The 18028-nt window shown below is 50.0% G+C and overlaps 2 protein-coding genes across 2 annotated transcripts in view; both read right to left on the bottom strand.

The window, feature by feature from the left end:
• Positions 1-11098, bottom strand: part of PBX4 (PBX homeobox 4) — a 50255-nt gene extending 39157 nt beyond the window's left edge. Inside the window, exon 1 of the mRNA XM_065931419.1 lies at positions 10940-11098. Within this exon, the coding sequence (XP_065787491.1) occupies positions 10940-11091 (152 nt within the window). The 5' untranslated portion in view covers positions 11092-11098. The remainder of the gene's footprint in view (positions 1-10939) is intronic.
• Positions 11099-14132: 3034 nt separating this feature from the next.
• Positions 14133-17694, bottom strand: LPAR2 (lysophosphatidic acid receptor 2). The gene is made up of 4 exons (XM_065931410.1): positions 17618-17694; positions 17279-17439; positions 15865-16606; positions 14133-15045 (listed from the first exon to the last, which is right to left on the bottom strand). The coding sequence occupies exons 3-4, from the start codon at positions 16604-16606 to the stop codon at positions 14732-14734; spliced, it is 1056 nt and encodes a 351-aa protein (XP_065787482.1). The 5' UTR covers positions 17279-17439; positions 17618-17694; the 3' UTR covers positions 14133-14731.
• Between the last annotated feature and the right edge of the window lie 334 nt (positions 17695-18028).

Raw genomic sequence — 18028 nt, 5'->3', positions numbered from 1 at the left:
ACAGAATGTTTTTTGTGGTTTATTATGAAGAGTAAACAAATAAACAAATGTCTAACCTTCTAGCATGTTCCTGGCCTAGAGGTGATCAGCTGACAGCAAACCATTAATGATTTCATAAAGTATGACAGACCAGGGAATTCACAGCATCACCAAAAAGGATGAATTATTTTCTGCGAGGGACATACCCTAAGGTGACTCCCACTGAGTGTAATCTTCTCTCCTTGACTTTGGGCAGATTCTGTGACTTGCAGGGCAGCAGTGGTGATGATACAGTCTAGCCTGCGGTTATGTTACGTTATGTATTACTCCAGTTTAGTAGACTGGGGAATGTAACCTGTCGTCCTCGCAGCCAGCTGCTATGTTGTGAGAGGGCCATAACTCAGAACTCTAGGGAGCCTCTGAGAGTTGAGAGCAGACCCCATCTGACAGCTAGCAAGAAAATAAGAACCTCCATCCTATAACTGCAAGGAACAGTTCTGCCAACAACCCTATGAGACTGGAAGAGGACCCAGAGCTTCAGATAGGAACACAGACCAGCCAACACCTTGGCTGATGTCTTGCGAGACCCTGAGCAGACGACCCAGCTCATATGTGCCCAGATTCCTGCCCATGGAAACTGAGATCACAAAGGTATGTTATTTTAAGCCATTAGGTTTGTGGCAATTTGTTACATAGCAACAGATAACTGACCAGATAGTAAGGTAGTGAATGGGGACTGTGGGCAGAAAAACAACATCTATGTTGGCACCTCTAGCAAGTACATGATATGTTCTGCCCAACCAAGTATCTGCATTAAAACAAAACAAAATGTTAATATTTATGAAGAAGTAAAATTCCAATGAATGAGAAATGATAAAGCCTTTAAATAAAGAAACTTCTGAAGATAAACTAAACTAAAAAACAAATCTGTGAATATCCTTTTAAAACCAATCTGTAACAAAACTATTATCACATAGAATCATGCCAGAAAATGAAAGCACTCAGCTTTACCACCCTCCAAACCTACTTATTCAATATTTACAGGACAAACATTGAGGCACTACTATATAGTGGTCACTGTATAAGGAGAAAGGACTGTGGGAATGAATAGAAGATAAATCACATCCTGGCTTCTACCAACTACTACAGCTTCTAATTTTACCTATTATTTACTTTTCCAAATTATGGAATGACCTGCCTTTCTGAACGAAGTATTGTTTCATTTTATTTATTTTTGGGGTATTTGTTTACTAATTTTTTATTAAAGTATAGTTGACTTACAATGCTACATTAGTTTTGGGTGTGTCTGCATGCTAAATCACTTCAGTGGTATGCAGCTCTTTGCGACGCTATGAACTGTAGCCCACAGGCTCCTCTGTCCATGGGATTCTCTAGGCAAGAATACTGGTAGTGGGTTGCCATTCCCTTCTCCGGGGGATCTTCCCAACCCAGGGATCAAACCCAGGTCTCCTGAGGCTCCTGCTTTGCAGGTGGATTCTCTACCACTGAGCCAGTAGGAAGCCCAGACTGGGGCGTACCCCATAGTAATTCAACATTTTTATAGCTTATACTCAAAACAAAGTTATTATAACATACTGTCTATATTCCCTGTGCTACGCATACATTCCTATAACTTACTTATTTCGTAGCTACTAGTTTGCACCTTTTAACCCGCTTCACGTACTCAGCCTCTCCCCCAGCCTTCTTCCCCCTGGAAACCAATAGTTTGTTCTCTGTGAGTCTGTTTCTGCTCTATTTGTTCACTTGCTTTATATTTCAGATTCCACATATAAGTGAAGACACACTACCTATCTTTTTCTCTCTGACTTATTTTCTGAACAAGGTCTCATTTTAAATTATTGAGAAATTTGACGTAGAGATACATCCAGAGATCTTATCCCTTAGAATAGGATACTTTTTGAAAAAACTTCCCTGAGAGCAACAATGATCAAATACCTCAACAAAAGATGGAATCAAATCCTCTTAATTATTTTTGTTTCTGAAGAACTGTTTTAGCTGACAAATAATATGTACCTCCTGGAGACAGACCAAGGTGAAGAACAATAATTAGAAGACTTGGTCCCTACCCTGAGGAAATAAAACCTAGATGGAAAACCTAGAAACTCAGAGGGTGCCGAGCTCCAGAAGGGAATGCAGCCCAGGAGACAGATGCTCCTGGCATTTTAAAATAAACTTCTTAGTAAACTAGGAAGAATCAAACTATAGTAGGTGTCATCAATCATTTGTACAGTCATTCAAAAAACAAACTTACACACAATGAAACAAAAACAGCTAAGTAAATGGGAATTGAGAATATGGTCTGATACCCAAGTTCAACCATGCAAATCATTACAGCAATTTTAGCAAAATGAAGCCTTGAACCAGGACCTAGCTTTGGCACTGGGAAACAAGGAAGATTATTAATACAACACAGGAAAAACTCTGTAGGACTTGAATGAAAGAGCAGCCTTTACACAGAATAAGTTTAAGACTGCATAAAGCTCATTTCAATGTTCTTATTTCCTAATGTGCCCATGGACTGGTCACAATTGACAATACTGCGAAATTTCTTACTCAAAACCAAGGAGAGATGAGAATCTGTCTGAGCACAAGGTGAAGTGGCTACTCACTATCTGCTCCAATAAACTCAAACCCCTCAGCAAGGTATTTGAGGCTCTTCACCAGCATCTCTCTGACCTGCTCCCTCTGGTCTTGAAAGTGAAAAGTGAAAGTGAAAGTCGCTCAGTTGTATCCGACTCTTTGCAACCCCATGGACTATACAGCCCATGGAATTCTCCAGGCCAGAATACTGAGGTGGGTAGCCGTTCCCTTCTCCAGGGGTCTTGGGGCAGTCCTACCTTTCCGTCAAGTCCAAGACTCCAATGGGTTGGCCTATCCCAGCCTGGATTCATTACTCCCTCCTCTATTCTATCGACAGCGCTTACCAGGCCTGGCCTGGGCATGGTGAAGGCCTCAACTTACACATTTTAGAAAGTCCAGGCCAGCACCACACTTGGCACAATAACTGAGCAAAGATTTGTTGAATTTGACTGAAGGCAAGGTAGAGGCTAGAGATGTCAAACTAATAGAGGAGAAATGGAAAGTGGCAGCGCTCTGACATCTCTAGACTGAAGTAGGGCAAGTGGAGAATCAAAAACTAGGGTGAGAACTGCTAACTTCCTCGGTCAAAGAAGAGAGGAGAAGCCAAAGGTGTACAGGGCTCGGTTGGGGGCCCCTCCTTCTTGGTCTCTGTTATAGGGCTGAGCTCCTGGTGGGCACTCATCCACTTTAGGAATGATGAGAACATATTAAGGGGTTTAATAATGCTGCATGATGAGAGAGACAATCAAAAATGTCTGGCTGGAACACACCACATTTGGAGAATTCCCTAGAGGTCCAGTGGGACATAGGCACTTTCACTGCTGGGGCCTGGGTTCAATCCCTGGTTGGGGAACTAAGATCTTGCAAGCCTCATGACATGGCCAAAGTGGGGAGGTGGGGGAAACACTAGATTTGGGCAGGAGAAAGTGATGAATAAAGAAGAAGGTTGCTTTAATAAAAACTAAGAGCATGAGCACTTAAACCACTAGAAGGCTCAATCTGCAAGAGAAATGAGTGTCTCAAGACATTTCTGAAGAATGGATGGTAGAGAAGAGCCAATGACTACTCAACTCTCTTCTGATCCAGGACTAACACATTAGAAAGGCAGGAATACTTCAAGAAGTACTTATACAGGGAACAGAATAAACTTCATGCTCATTCCTTGCTTGGGGCTTGGCAAGGAATTCATGCTCGCCTGGATAGCAGAGAAGACAGGCAGTCACCCCACTGAGTCCCCGCCTAGAAGGCCGTGCCCGCCACTCAGGTGTGACAGAACCATATGTTCCATGCCTTCCTTGCACACACGCTTGCCCCAGCCTGGAATACTGTTGCCTCCTTGGCCTAGGCAAAGCCTCTCATCCAGGCCACAGTCATCTCCTCGGGGGATGCTTCTGACACCCAGCCTGACTGCAGCTGGACTCTGGTGTCCCAGGGTGCACATTCCACGGGCTCTCATCTTGCTGACAGGTAGTCTCTCTTGCCCTGGCTGATCGAGTCCTCATCACCCTCTCTGGTCGCCTCTGCACTGCACTCTGCAGTGTCTGCCTCTCCTGAACTGTGAACTACTGGGACTCACTGCTGTATCCCCAGAACCTGGCACAAAAGGAAAGGTTACTGAGCAGTTGAGATTAAATTCTTTTTTAAATGAACTTTAAAAAACAGCTTCTGATGCTCCAGTCCAGCTTTCTAATCTTCCACAGTACTGGATCAGCTCCAAGCTCCTCTGAGTGATGTCATGCTCTAGGGAGCCCGTGGGGCACTGGGAGAAGCAGGGAGGACAGCAAGGCAGCACCAGAGTTCAAGAGAATAAGGCCAGATCTCCAACCAGCCACACCCTCGTCATCCGACCTCAGGCAAGTTCTTACTCAGGTCCAGTTCCTCTTCTACAAGCTCAGTGAAATCACCCACTTCCTAGGGTTTTTGGGAGATTTAAATGAGATAGAAATTATGGCTGTCGTCGTCATCATCAACCACTGTATTCTGAGAGGTGCTGGGTGCTGTGCTGTGCTTAGTCGCTTAGTCGTGTCTGACTCTTTGCGACCCCATGGACTGTAGCCCGCCAGGCTCCTCTGTCCGTGGGATTCTCCAGGCAAGAATACTGGAATGGGTTGCCATGCCCTCCTCCAGGGGATCTTCCCGTCTCCTGCATTGCAGGTGGATTCTTTACTGTCTGAGTCACCAGGAAGGTCATACTCTCACATAAATGACTGAAACCTGCTCATTTATGAAACTTTTCTGAAACATTCACATATTGCTTTACTTACTGATAAAACCACTTCAAAAGGGATTTTGCTGTGATCCTAGACAGCTTCAGGAAATCATTTTAAAACCAGCAAAGTCCAACTCTTGGGAAAAGCATACCAAGGACAGCAAGACTTTCCTTTGGCACTAGACCAAGTCAAGCTAAGTGTGTTAAGCTAGGAGCAGCGCTAAAATCTGCAAGCAGGCTAAGGACACAGACTGCCAGGCACCAAGTCGACTCGTATTTACAGAACCTCCTTAAGGGTGATGAAAAAGAAAATTTTAGCGCTGAAATTTTACTTCCTGGGTTTGGACTAATAGATCCTCTCTTGCCAATGCTATCTGGCTTTAGGAAATTACAAACCATAAATTCCTCTTCTGACTCCTTGCATTCTTTGATGGGTGTGCTCAAAGGCTGAATGCTCTCTGAAAAGCATTAACGTGCTTACTTCTAATGGTCTGTGTTCCCATATTTAGTATCCCAGAGGTGCCGAGACAAGGGGCGTACCATTCACTCATCAGTGTCCGACTCTGTGCAATCCCATAGACGGCAGCCCACCAGGCTCCCCTGTCCCTGGGATTCTCCAGGCAAGAACACTGGAGTGGGTTGCCATCAAATTCTACAAACTAACACGAATTTGAGCTATGGTTTTATAGACTATGTATAGGAACTATTAGAAACAACGCCTGGAACCTCTAAAACCTGATTTCCTTGGACTGGAAATTAAACAGACCCTGAAACAACGGGGCCCCAAGCCCCCAGATCAAAAGTATCATCTAGAGGGGAAAACAATCAACTATTTTCTGATTTTTATTCAGTTCATTTCTAATTTTCTTTCTATATTAAGTAGGCAAAACAATGCTAATATATGACCCTTGTGGTTAATTTTAAATTCCTTATGCCCACACACAATTTGGGCTCAAAAATAATTTCATTTGTCAGATTAACCATCTACTTACTCAAGGAGATCAAACCAGTCAATCCTGAAGGAAATCAACCCTGAATATTCTTTGGAAGGACTGTTGCTGAAGCTGACGCTCCAATACTTCAATCACGTGACGTGAAGACCCAACTCATTGGAAAAGACCCTGATGCTGGGAAAGATGAAGGCAGGAAAAGGGGATGACAGAGGATGAGATGGTAGGATGGCATCACTGATTCAATGAATATGAATCTGAGCACTTTGGGAGATGGTGAAGGACAGAGAAGCCTGGGATGCTGCAGCCCATGGGGTCGCAAACAGTCGGATACAACTTAGCGACTGAACAACAAAAACAGGGTAAAATGATCCATGAAAACTGAAGTAAGTGACACAGTCTCATCTCTACTCTTTTTTTTCCATCCCTACTCTTGAGGTCCAACCTCTCCAAGGGTGGTCAGGGATCAGCACCCTGGGAGATGGTTAGAAATGTGGACTCTTCAGCCCCACTGGGACCTGGCACATCAGAATCTGCAATGCAATAGGATTTCTGCAGAGACCTGCTGCAGGTCCAGCTGAGAGAAACATTGCCCTAAAGCCCAGCTGTCTGGAAATTTCTTCAGTGATGGAAATGTTTTTTACCTTCACTAATATAGTAGCTATTAGACACATGTGGCTACTGAGCACTTGAGATATAGCTAGTGTGACGTAGGAACTGAATGTTTAATTCTATTTACTTTTAATGCATTTTACTTTATTTTTTTCATTTTATTATTTTTAATTATTATTATTTTTTTGCTGCTCTGCGTGGCATGTGGGATCTTAGTTCCTCAACCAGGGACTGAATCTGTGCCCCCTGAAATAGAAGTGCAGAGTCTTAACCACTGGGATGCTGAGGAAGTCCTCAATTTTAATGCATTTTAATTGAATTTATGGCAAGAGGCTATCACATCGGACAGTGTCGCGAGTACCTGCATTTCCTTGCCAGCAAATGGTCAAGAAGTGACCACAACAGCCAACTCTGCCAATTTGGCAGCACAATCCATCTATCCTTCCAACACGCAAAATGACTTGAAGGCCAGTCCTCTTTAGCTGCCTGGGTCTCCAGGGTGACACTGCTGACCACTCTGCGTCCCTTTTAATTTTTTTAAAGGTAAGAAGTGTATTTATTTAGATTCAGAGAGAAGTACACTCTACAGACAGAGTGTGGGCCACCACAGAGGGTGAGTGGCGAAATCTGGCGTGGTTAGTTTTTATAGACTATTTTTGCTCAGGTTCTTGATGTCTCATTGTAGAAAGAATTTGGTGAGAGACAAAGTGATAGGTAAGAAGTAGGTTTATTTAGATTCAGAGAGACCACACTCCACAGACAGAATGTGGGCCATCGCAGAGGGCGAGTGTGGCCCCTTTTAAAATTAAATTTCCAAAACTCACCCCTCGGCCTTCCCAGGTTCAGAGTTTTCACCCTGACTTCTTAGGAATCTCACTACTGGACAGAAAGTAAGTCTACCAGCCTTTGATGAGTGGCAGCTTTCAGATCCCAGGGCACCTGAAGCTTGAGGATTCTCAAAGGTGTGGTATACAAGCACACTGTTTGGGGCCATGGTAGTGGGGTGGGGGGCCCAGAGACTGCACTGGATTTTCAAAGGGGCCCATGATTCAAACACTGGTTAAGAACTCTGGGAGGAAGGAAGAACTTTAGAGCCTGACAGTCCTGACAGAGGAGCCTTCAACCGGAGTCTGGCAATCTCATAAACTCTTCATAAAGGGTTTCAAAGGTATTCATAGAGGTAAATGAAAAAAATCTATGTAAACTTCGAAATGTAAAATGTACTATTATAAAAAATAAGGCTATACGTGATAGAGTGAATATACTCAGAAAATCTTTGGCAAATGAGAGAAAAATTTCTGCCTTCCTGGTTCCATATAAGAAATGAATGAGAACATGGTCAGTGAAAGGTCCAAATCAGAAACTGTAAAACTGTCCCTTCTCCAGGAAAAGCTCAAGGTGTCACCCAAGAAAGTCAGAAGATAATTCAAGGAAACTGGTTATCCCTCACGCAGGAAGTCTCCAGCTGATGAGGGCTGAATTTCAACAAAGACGGTGCATTCCAAGGTCCCCAGTGTCCATCTACTATCTGGGTAGCCGGAAGGAAGAACAATACACAGTTCACTATTCCAAGACTCCATCGAGCTGAAGCTGTAATGACAAAGTGAATTACACAAAAGCACATGGAGCTGCCTTCCTAATAATGTAGAAAGGTGTAAGAAAAATCCAGGCTTAAGGAGGACAGGTGTGCTTTCCTTCTTTAAACATATTTAATGGTGACGAAGAGGACTTCCCTGTGGTTGGCTCAGTGGTAAAGAACCCGATTGCCAGTGCAGGAGAACTGAGTTTGATCTGGGGGTCAGGAAGATCCCCTGGAGAAGGAAATGTCAATGCATTCTAATGATTTTGCCTGGAAAATCCCACAGACAGAGAAGCCTGGCAGGATACAGTCCATGGGGGTGCAAAGAGTCAGGTATGACTTAGCAACTGAACACGCACGCACAGACAAAGCAGGTTGAGAGGGCCTCAAATCAGAGATGAAAAATTCTTTCTTGCCAGCCAGTTGAGCTAAATGGATTCTAGGGGCCATGAAGGGGTTGGCGGGGCACAGAGACAGCGCGGGGTCAAAAGGACTCAGAAAGGTCTCACCCAGTTGGCCAATCAGGGAAGACACAGTTTACTCCCCTGCGCAGGTTGATAATCTACCTGGCTGCTGGGTTTACTATAAGGAATGAAAAGTTAAAGTGTTAGTCGCTCAGTCATGTCCGACTCTTTGCAACCCCATGGACTTCAACCCGTCAGGCTCTTCTGTCAACAGAATTCTCTAGACAAGAATACTGGAGTCAGTAGCCATTCCTTTCAAAGAACAGACCCACCCAAGCTGTGTTTTCTCCAAAGTGGAGTAAGTGGCCCGCCCACTAGAGGACTAAAGACTGGTGTCTGGACTTGGGTGACTTTTAGGGCCCTTAATTCACCTAGAGGCTACACAAGAAGTAGAGCAGATGTGAAGCTCCCCAAAGTCTCAAAATAGAAACCCCAGGGCTCCTTCTACCTCAGAAAGGAAACAGGAATCAGCTACTTAACAGCTCTGTGGTGGTAGAGTAAGTACCATACCCTCCCTTTTCAGCTTCTTAGCCTTCAAAGAAAAAGGACTCACTTTGAGAACAGCAAGTAGTGACTGACTGCATTCCATTCTAAAGCCTACCTAAGGGAGTTGAGAATCTCGAGATTGACAAGGGAAAAGCAGCAGCCTCGGGGCTGTGTTGGGCTGCCACATGCCTGAGGAAGCCCACGTCTGGGCGGAGTTCAAGCTGCTTAAGCAGCTCCAGGCCTAGAACAGAAGGAACACAGCTAACTAGGCAAACACTGAAAACACTGCTTCTGTGGTTCCTGGGTGTGAAGAGCCCGTTTTCCCTTCTCCCAGCTCCAACAAATCCTGAACCTAAGTGCCACAAAACTTGACTGAATACTAGGTGCCAGGTATTGTGCACAGCCCTGGGAATATAAAGGAAAGTACAACAATACCCTTGTTCTCAGACTGGCTTAGCAGACAGGGCATCACAGAAGGGCACCCTCTCCCGGCCCAACTCTTTGTGCCAGGAATCACCTCTATTCAGCACACTGCTGTTATGATGACTGTTTATAAGTTAGTCTCCCCCATACCTTACTTCTGAATGAGATTATAAGAGAACCTCTTAGCCATCCTGGTTTCTGTACACCTAGCACACTGCTCCAGTGCGGGTGGGGGTGGAAGTATGTATATGTGACACTTTTAACTTTCCAGATAGAGGCCTTGAAACTGTGGAAAGAATTGACATGTTATAAGAAGCAGAGGAAAGAAAGTGTGAAGAATGCCTGCCACATCCACCTTTTACTTGCCTTCTCTGTTTCTGGGGCTGTTGTTCACCTGGCTTTGTAACCTGTCCTCCCTGGAGGGTTCTAGGCACTGTACAATTCACACCTCCAGACCCTGGTCCCATCCACAGGGACCATCCTTTACCCCAAACAGGCCCCACTCAACAAGACCTCATCTTCCAAAAGGCTATCATTCAGTGCTTTGCTACTTTCTAATAATTCAAGCAGACCCCAAACACAATGGGCTGCCTTGAGAAGTGTGTTCTACCAGTCCTGGCTGGCTGACAAGTGCTAAGTGGAGGCGAGACATAAAAGCCACTGTGATTTTCCCACTATACCTGAAATAAAACCCAGGCTCCTTCCCGAGGCTTGTCATCCCCATGTGATCCTGGTTCCAGGCTCTCTCCACTCCACTGGGGACTCTGAGTCCCCAGCTCTGCTTTCTTCCTGCCGTTTCCCACCCTGGGGCTTCTGAAGGTGCTGTGCCCTCTCCACCTGGCTTCCCACAGCTTTCCATCCCTTTACTTACAGTTTTTCTCACAACTTATTTTTGTTGTTATTTTCTCTCACACCATTAGCTTGAGAACAGTGACTATGTCAGCACCCAGCTCTGTGCCCCACACATAGTATCTAGCAAATATTAGCCAGATTAATTAAAAAAAAAAAAGGCGCGGCGGGGGGGGGGGGGGGATCCTCTGTCTCCACTCAGCTTCCACACTAACCTTTTTACTGGATCACTTCCAAATCAAATGACACCATCTCTTCATTACCCAGTCTTATTTCCCACAACTCATTCTCCATTACCGACCCCCTCCCCAATTTCCCATCTTCATAAACACCACTGATTCATTTATTCACGAATCCTGTGTGTACCCACCTCTCAGACCTTACACCCCTCATCTCCAAACCTCTTCCCCCTTATATTCCATAACCCTTGAAACCACTTTTCACCATAAACCTCTCCATCCACAAACTCTTCTTAAACCCATCCCTCTCACCTCAGGACGCGCTCCTAAAATCCATCACTCAACTGCTTAGTTCCATAAGCCCCCTTTCAATCCGTTCCATTTTAACCCGTCACGTCCCTTCGTCCTCAGAATCCTGCTTCAGTCCTCCTTAAGCCTCCCCCTGCCATGCGCCCTGCCCTCCCTCTCTCCGCCTAGAGACTCATCGCATCTCTCACCTTGCACCTTCCTCACCCCTCACGACCCCAGCTGCCCCGGTCCTGGCCCCTCGGCCCGCCCCCTTCAGTGAAGCGGCTTTGCAAGGCCCCCCGCCGAATCCGCGCCAGCACCTGGCCTGCGCCTCGTCCAGGCTCTGGTCGGTGATGGCCATGATCTGCTGCAGGACATCGCCTGTGTTGGAGCCCGATGGGGGCCCGGGTGGCGAGCGGCGCGGGGAAGGCGGTGGCGGCGCGGGGCGCGGCGGGCGCTGCGGAGCGTCCATGAGCTGCGGGTGCTCAACCAGGAGCCGGCGAGCCTGGAGAGCTCGCGCGAACGTCGTAGCCAACTGCTGCCGTCGGTGCGCACCGCGCGCGCACCCCGGAGCCCCGCCCCTCGCCACCGCCTACGGCCAACCGCCGCCTGCTAGGCGGTGGCGCCCCGCCCAGGGACACGCCCTGCTATCTCCTCCAGCCAACCACCGCCGCCCAAGCTGCCCGGCCCCGCCCACGGACACGACCCCACCAGTCCCGCTCTCAACGGCCTAGGACTCTTTCGGAGGTTGCTGAGGCAACGGCGCTTTCAATTTTAACCCCCTCCCTCTTCCCTGCTGGCTCAGACAGTGAAGAATCCGCCTGCAATGCGGGAGACCTGGGTTCGATCCCTGGGTTGGGAAAATCCCCTGGAGTAGAGTATGGCGACCCACTCGTGTTCTTGCCTGGAGAATCCCATGGACAGAGAAGCCTGGCGGGGTACAGTCCATGGGATCGGACTGAGCGACTAAGCACACAGTCTTCCCGCCGGAGAGGGCGACGCTGGTTTTGCTCTGCTTCCGAGACTCCCACCTCTCACATCTCTGCCTTCCGCATTTCCTCAGAGCGACCGCTCCTGCTCAGAGACACTTTACTTCTCCTCAGAGCTAGAGCCCACCCCCCTCCCCATTTCATAGGCTCCCAAGTCTCAGAGCATCCCTCAGGAACCTACACACCTCAGATCCTAACTTCTCAGACACTGCACTCTTCCTTAAAGCCACCCTTTCTTTTCAGACCTTCCCTTGCCTTTCAGAACCTCATCAACCACCCCCCCGCCCCCCCAATCTCCAGAAACCCTGAGCCCCAGACCCCTGCGCAGTGAGCTAGTGCATCCCTCGGCCTAGGGTCCCATCAGATAGGTCACTGGGGCTTCCTGCCTCCTGGCTTCCCCCGCTGCACCTCTAGTGCTCCATGGATGGCACAGGAATATGTGGTGATGCTGGCTGGGAAGTTAAAACTGATTTTCTCAGTTGCAGAAACCAGTTCACCTTTCAAGATTCAGCTTAAGAGTGACCTTGCTTGTTTATTCATTCTTTCACTCTACAGCATTCTGCCAGCACGGGAAGGATGCTTTCTGAGGACCTACCCTGTGATGCATCCCCAAATCAGAGTGAATCTTCACAGGCCTTTGTTTCTAGCTGTTAGGACTCCAACCATCAGAGGATACTTGTGTGAGAGAAAAGGATTTATTATTGGACATAAATCACTTCTCCAAAGTCATGGAACCTCCTAGAGCCTGTTTGCTTTGGGGACAGATTTCTGACACAGGCTCAGAAAGGAACCTCAACTTCCTGGGAACATTTCAGAATTTTCTTCCCACTACTGTTGGAGAGGAAATGCAAACACAATCTAATGCGAAAACCCCGACATAGCCCCAGTTAACAGGAAGTACTAAAACACATGGGGACCATGTAAATGTCAGACTAGCGTGGTCAGTGACCACACGAAAGACCTGAAAAGTGGTCAGTAACTTTGGTGTCCTTCAGAGAATAGTGGTGGGGGGAGGGGGTTGAAAGCTATGAGTACCATCTGAGACAAAAAAAACCCTGAAACCTGGTAGAGAGAAGAGAACCTACGGGGGAGGGAAAAACTGATGGCACAAGATCCCAAAGGAGACCAGAATTGTGTGGGTTAGAACCTGGAAGGTGCTGATGCAACAGCAGCCAGCTCAGAGCACATGAAACAGAGCTGCCTTTGGAGACCACTGGGTGGGGGAGAGGGGGTTCCCCACCCCACAGGAATTGATTGACTGCCTCTGCATCTGAAATGAACACTCCTGTCCAACAGGCATGGAGCTCCATGGAGACAAGGACTGTGTACTCATCTGTGTGGTAAAAGATGCTGGCCAAGGTCATCACTTCTGGCAATTCAGGGCACAAGGAACCATGCTGCCCACCTTGGACCCTGGGATACCTAGCACCCCAGTTTATTCTTGCCTCCTCACAGATCTGTTGTAGGGCTGGGAGAGTTTCCCAAAGGGAAACCCAGCCCCATTCAATGTAGAAAGACCTACATGTTTTTGGGTCTTTGGCAATGCATGCGTTAGTAGAATTTGGTCTCTGATGCGAGGCCTGGGTTCAAATTCTGGCTAGGTGTGGAAGCAGAGAATCCAGATCCTGGTTCACTCTGTGCTTAGCAGATTGCCTCTATGAGCATCTGAGAGGGGGGTCCATCATGGGTCTGGCACATCTGAGACAATAGAGTGAAGTGGGGAAAGCCAGGCTGAGCTTGTGATCAATTCCGGACTTTATGGAAAACTGAAGTCCTTTCTTCAGGGGCCTCTCTAGCCCCCTCTGTGTCCTTCTGAAGCTAAGTAACCATGCGCCAAATCTCAGTCTTTTAGGGCCACCGTCCTCACATGAAAAATATGTATAATACCTTTGCCACAAGAAGCAGGTGGTGATTAAATAATGTACGTAAAGCACCCTGATGCTGGGAAATAGAGGGCAGGAGGAGAAGGGGGGACAGAGGATGAGATGGTTGGATGGCATCACCAATTCAATGGACATGAGTTTGAGCAAGCTCTGGGAGTGGGTGATGGACAAGGAAGCTTTAACGTGTTGCAGCCCATGGGGTTGTAAAGAGCAAAGTGCGTATCTGTGTGCCAGGCATAGCAGAGGAGCTTGAGAAATGGCAACTTTAAAATCCTGCATGCTGGTCCGTGGACCCCACAACCTCTAGCCCATCTATTATAGGTAGGTGATAGAGTGGGCAATAGGATAGACACACCTGACTATTAACAACCTGGACTCAGACAAAAGGGCAAGCAGGAGGCTTACACAGGCCAGGAACCACTCTGGGCTCCAGAGGCTGGAGACAGAGAGGCAGGCGGCAAGATGAAGGCAGGGGAACAGGTGGAGGAGACAGAGCACAAAAGGAAATGAGAGATGGAACAACAGCCATACAGAGACCAAGGGGGGTGAGAACAGGGCCGAGGAGATGCCACGGTGAAGGATCCCTGCTCAGTCTGAGCCAAGGTGGGCAATTCTGGGACACAGGGACAGACAGACCAAGCTGACAACAGAAGAGGCTTTGGAGATCTCAGAGTAGAAAAGTTTACTCCTTAAATCATGCCCTCCTTGTAGACCGCCTCAGTTCTCATGGGGACAGGCAAGACCCCTGGAGGCTGCAAGGGGTCATAGACCTTTCCAAGCTCACACTCAGCACTCCTGTCTGTGCCCCTAAACAGTCAGCCTCAGGCAGATGGGGCACCCATAGTCCGTCGGTGTTACCCTGCTTCCCTGGGCTGAATGGCCCGAGAGTCCTCATCTCTCTCATCTTTATCATCCATGCCACCACAGACAAGAAAGCAGTCCACAGGGGTTACCAGGCATGTGCAGGAAAAAAAAGTGTCTGTTAAAAAGCCCCCCAACCTTCAGAACCTGATTCTTGCACCCCATTCAACTCTCTCCCAGTTGCATAGATGACCCTAACCCGCAGGCTCAGAGACAGACACAGCTGCGTGCCTGGGTAGGGCTGGCAGTGGTTCATGCCATGTCAGACTGACAGTCTGCCTTTAAGTCTGGCCCGCAGACTGGGTAGAGCCAGGTGCATCCACAGTGGCCCGGGGCAGCGATGTGGCATTTGCTGTACCCTGCTGAAGTTCAAGGTTAGCTAAAGGGTGGAGTCCATCAAGGAATGGCCATTCTCAGGAAGCATGATGCGAGTGCTGGTGCCCGCGTGGGTGGCGGTTGTGTAGCGAACAGACTCGTGGGTAGACGGGCGGAGGCACCGACAGCACAGAAGATGGCGGAAGGTGCGGCGCATCTCGGCATCACGGCACGAGTACACCACGGCATTGACCAGCGAGTTGGCCTCGGCTAAGAGTAGGAAGTACTTCTCCACTGCCAGGACGTTGCAGGACTTGCAGCCCAGACCATCCAGGAGCAGCACCACCTGGCCCGGCGTCCAGCAGACCACAAATGCCCCTGTGGGACAGAGCCTGATGTGAGCAGGGCCAGCTGTTGCCAACTGCTCAAAGCTGGAGGGCATCTCTAGATCTTGGGCGACAGCTGAACAGTTTGCAAGGAAGTGCTGCCTGTCTTGCTGCCTTTGCAGCATGATGGGCAGAACGGCTAAGAAGGGGAACCTTTCTCTGATTTGTCTGCCTTTCCTAACTGGTACACGGTGGACAGGTGGGAGTAGGAAATGGCAACCAGCTACAATATTCTTGCCTGGAAACTCCCATGGACCGTGGAGCCTGGTGGGCTACAGTCCACGGAGTCGAAAAGAGTCGGACATGACTGAGCAGGCACACACACAGTGGACAGGACCCTAGACACTGAAGATTCTTTGGTGGAAAGGAGGTCACTCTGGGACTGGCCAGTTAGTTGGTGGGGGAAAACAATGATTGGGAAGAGTTGCCCTGTTTCTTTGGGGTGGTGTGTGTCCTCAACCCAGACCATTCTATATTTAACAGCCGAACTGACCTCATTACTCCTGGCTAAGAACCCTTAAATTCCCACGGAACTCAGAACAAGCTATGACTCCTGTCTGTACCCTTTAAGGCTGTGCTGACCTCTCCTCACACAAGAGCTATGTGGGCCTTCTTCTCTCTTTGGGCTGGTCCTGTTGGAGCTCTTGCTTTCTTTTTTTTTTTTTGAGCTCTTGCTTTCTGCTCCCTCTGCTTGGAATTCTTCCCTGGCCTCATCTCAGGTATCACTTCCCGGGAGAACATTCCTCGCTCAAATCGTTCCCTCCCATCACGCTCGATCAGACTGGCAGTCGGGAAGCAGGGTAGCACTCACCTAGGATGATGACAACAGTCTTGACCAGGTTCAGCGTCGTTTCACGGTAGCGGGGGTAGCAGCTGACATGCTCGGCCATGCGCTGCACTCGCCGCCTCACATAGAAGAAGATGCGGGTGTAGACGGCCACCATGAGCAGGAAGACGAGCAGACTGGACAGCGCCCAGACGGTAAGGTAGGAGCGGCTGAGCAGGGGGGCCATGCGAGAGCAGCGGTCCAGGGCACAGAGGCAGTGCCAGAAGTGGGCAGGCAGCAGCCCCAGCCCCAGCGCGGCCACCCACACGACCACGATCAGCATGATGACCCGGCCTGGGGGCAGGCGGCTGTGCAGCTGCACGGCCATCACACTGCAGTGTCGCTCCACGGCAATGGCCAGAAGTGTGGCCACGGAGGCCGTCAGGCTCGTGTCCAACAGGCCCTGCCGCACGAACCAGCCCCGGAGTGACAGCCGGGCTGTTCGTGGGCCTGTGTGGAACATGAGGAAGAGGTAGGCCACACCGGCGAAGAGGTCAGCTGCGGCCAGATTGCCAAGCAGGTAGTAAATGGGTTGGTGGAAGCGGCGATTGGAGGCGATGGCTGCGATGACCAGCAGGTTGGTGAGAAGCACCAGCACGCTGACAGTCAGGCCCAGCGCCACCACAACCAGATCTTTGGGCCGCCAATGGGAGCTGAGCTCCTTGCCACTGTTGTTGTAGAAGAAGCCGATGGTCTCATTGTAGTAGCACTGGCCCATGGTGACCATCTAGGGGCAGAGAGGGAGAAGTCAGTACAGGCAGTCCTTGGTGGAAGGACACAGAGGGGAGCAGCAGCCAGAGGGAGGTTTAAGCCAGGAAGGGCAAGTGTCTCAAATGCAGATGAAAGTGAAAGTGAAAGTCTCTCGGTTGTGTCCAACTCTTTGAGACTCCATGGACTGTATAGTCCACGGAACTCTCCAGGCCAGAATACAGGAGGTGGGTAGCCTTTCCCTTCTGCAGGGGATCTTCCCAACCCAGGGATCGAACCCAGGTCTCCCGCATTGCAGGCCGATTCTTTACCAGACGTCTGACCACCAGGGAAGATGCCTCATGGCAAAGTGGCACTGGTGGGGACAGGGCTGACCTGCAAAAGCAAGCTCTATGAGTTGGGGGGTGGGCAGCTGTTGCTTAATTACGAATAAGCCTCTTGTAAAGATATCCCCTGAATCAAATGACTGGGCGGTTTTGTTTTTCACGGAAAAAAGCAAAACAAAACTCATTTGCCCACCGGGGGCCAATCTGTAACCAACTTGTGTTGGGTGGTGGTGGGGGTGTCGATTGGGGCAGGACAAAGGGGTGTGAGCTGTGAAACTGGACAAGGGAGGGTCAGTTTGGTGTTGGGGTCAGTGCAGGGAGCAGAGACCAGCGGGCGTGTTTGCAGGGTGGGGCCCCTGCTAGACCTGGCAGGAGGTCGGTGCTGGGGTGTGGTGACCTGGGCGATCAGATTGGACAGTGAGGCAGCTCCATTTGTTGGGCGGCGGGCTTGGCTTTGCGCGCGCGTGCTTCCGAAGCAGGCGGTGCGTCGGACCGCTCCGGGTGGGAGTGAAGACGCTGGCGGCCTCTGGGACAAAAGGGGCTGTCAGGAAGGCGGCGGCAGGCCTGGCTTCGCGGGGAGGGGAGCCCTCAGGCTGGGGGAGGAGGAGGAAGGAGAGGAGGGTGAGGCACCCCGGCCCCGCGGGCACTTGCCGCGCCCTCCCCGGAGCCCGCGCGCACCAACCCCCCGTCGATGCCGGCCTCACCTGAGCCGCCCGTCACGCCGCACACTGGGCGGCCCCGCGCCCAAGACCCACGGCCGGGCGACCAGGGCGGGAACAGAAGAGCGTCTGGCTGCGCCGATCCGGAGCGGCCCGGGGAGGCCGGGAGGCGGGGTCCCGCCGCCACGCCCCCGTCGCGGCGTCCCGCCCCCAGCACCTGGGCGAGCTCCGCCCGGTCCCCGCCACCTGAAGGAGCCTCGCTTCCGCAGCCGCGGTGGGGATAGGGGCGTCCGGAACCGCAGCTCCCCGTTTCCTCTCCGCCTCGCGGCCCCTCGGCCGCCCCTCTCTACTTCCGGCGCGGGACCCCCACCTCCTGTCCCCGCACACCTCTCGCGCCTGCAATTGTGGGCCTTCGCGGGGCTGGCCGAGAGTTCCCGCCGTGACCTGGCGCCGCCC

The sequence above is a fragment of the Muntiacus reevesi genome, chromosome 1, assembly GCF_963930625.1.
Source record: "Muntiacus reevesi chromosome 1, mMunRee1.1, whole genome shotgun sequence".
Lineage (NCBI taxonomy): Eukaryota > Metazoa > Chordata > Mammalia > Artiodactyla > Cervidae > Muntiacus > Muntiacus reevesi.
The sequence above is the reverse complement of the archived record's forward strand: the minus strand, read 5'-3'. Positions and strand labels throughout refer to the sequence as shown.

What these genes read in the sequence shown, in the direction of transcription:
- LPAR2 (XM_065931410.1), bottom strand. Translation starts at nt 16,606, where the DNA reads ATGGTCACCATGGGCCAGTGCTACTACAATGAGACCATCGGCTTCTTC. An exon ending in GACTGTTGTCATCATCCTAG is followed by an intron (nt 15,046 to 15,864) that starts GTGAGTGCTACC and finishes TCTGTCCCACAG; the next exon opens with GGGCATTTGTGGTCTGCTGG.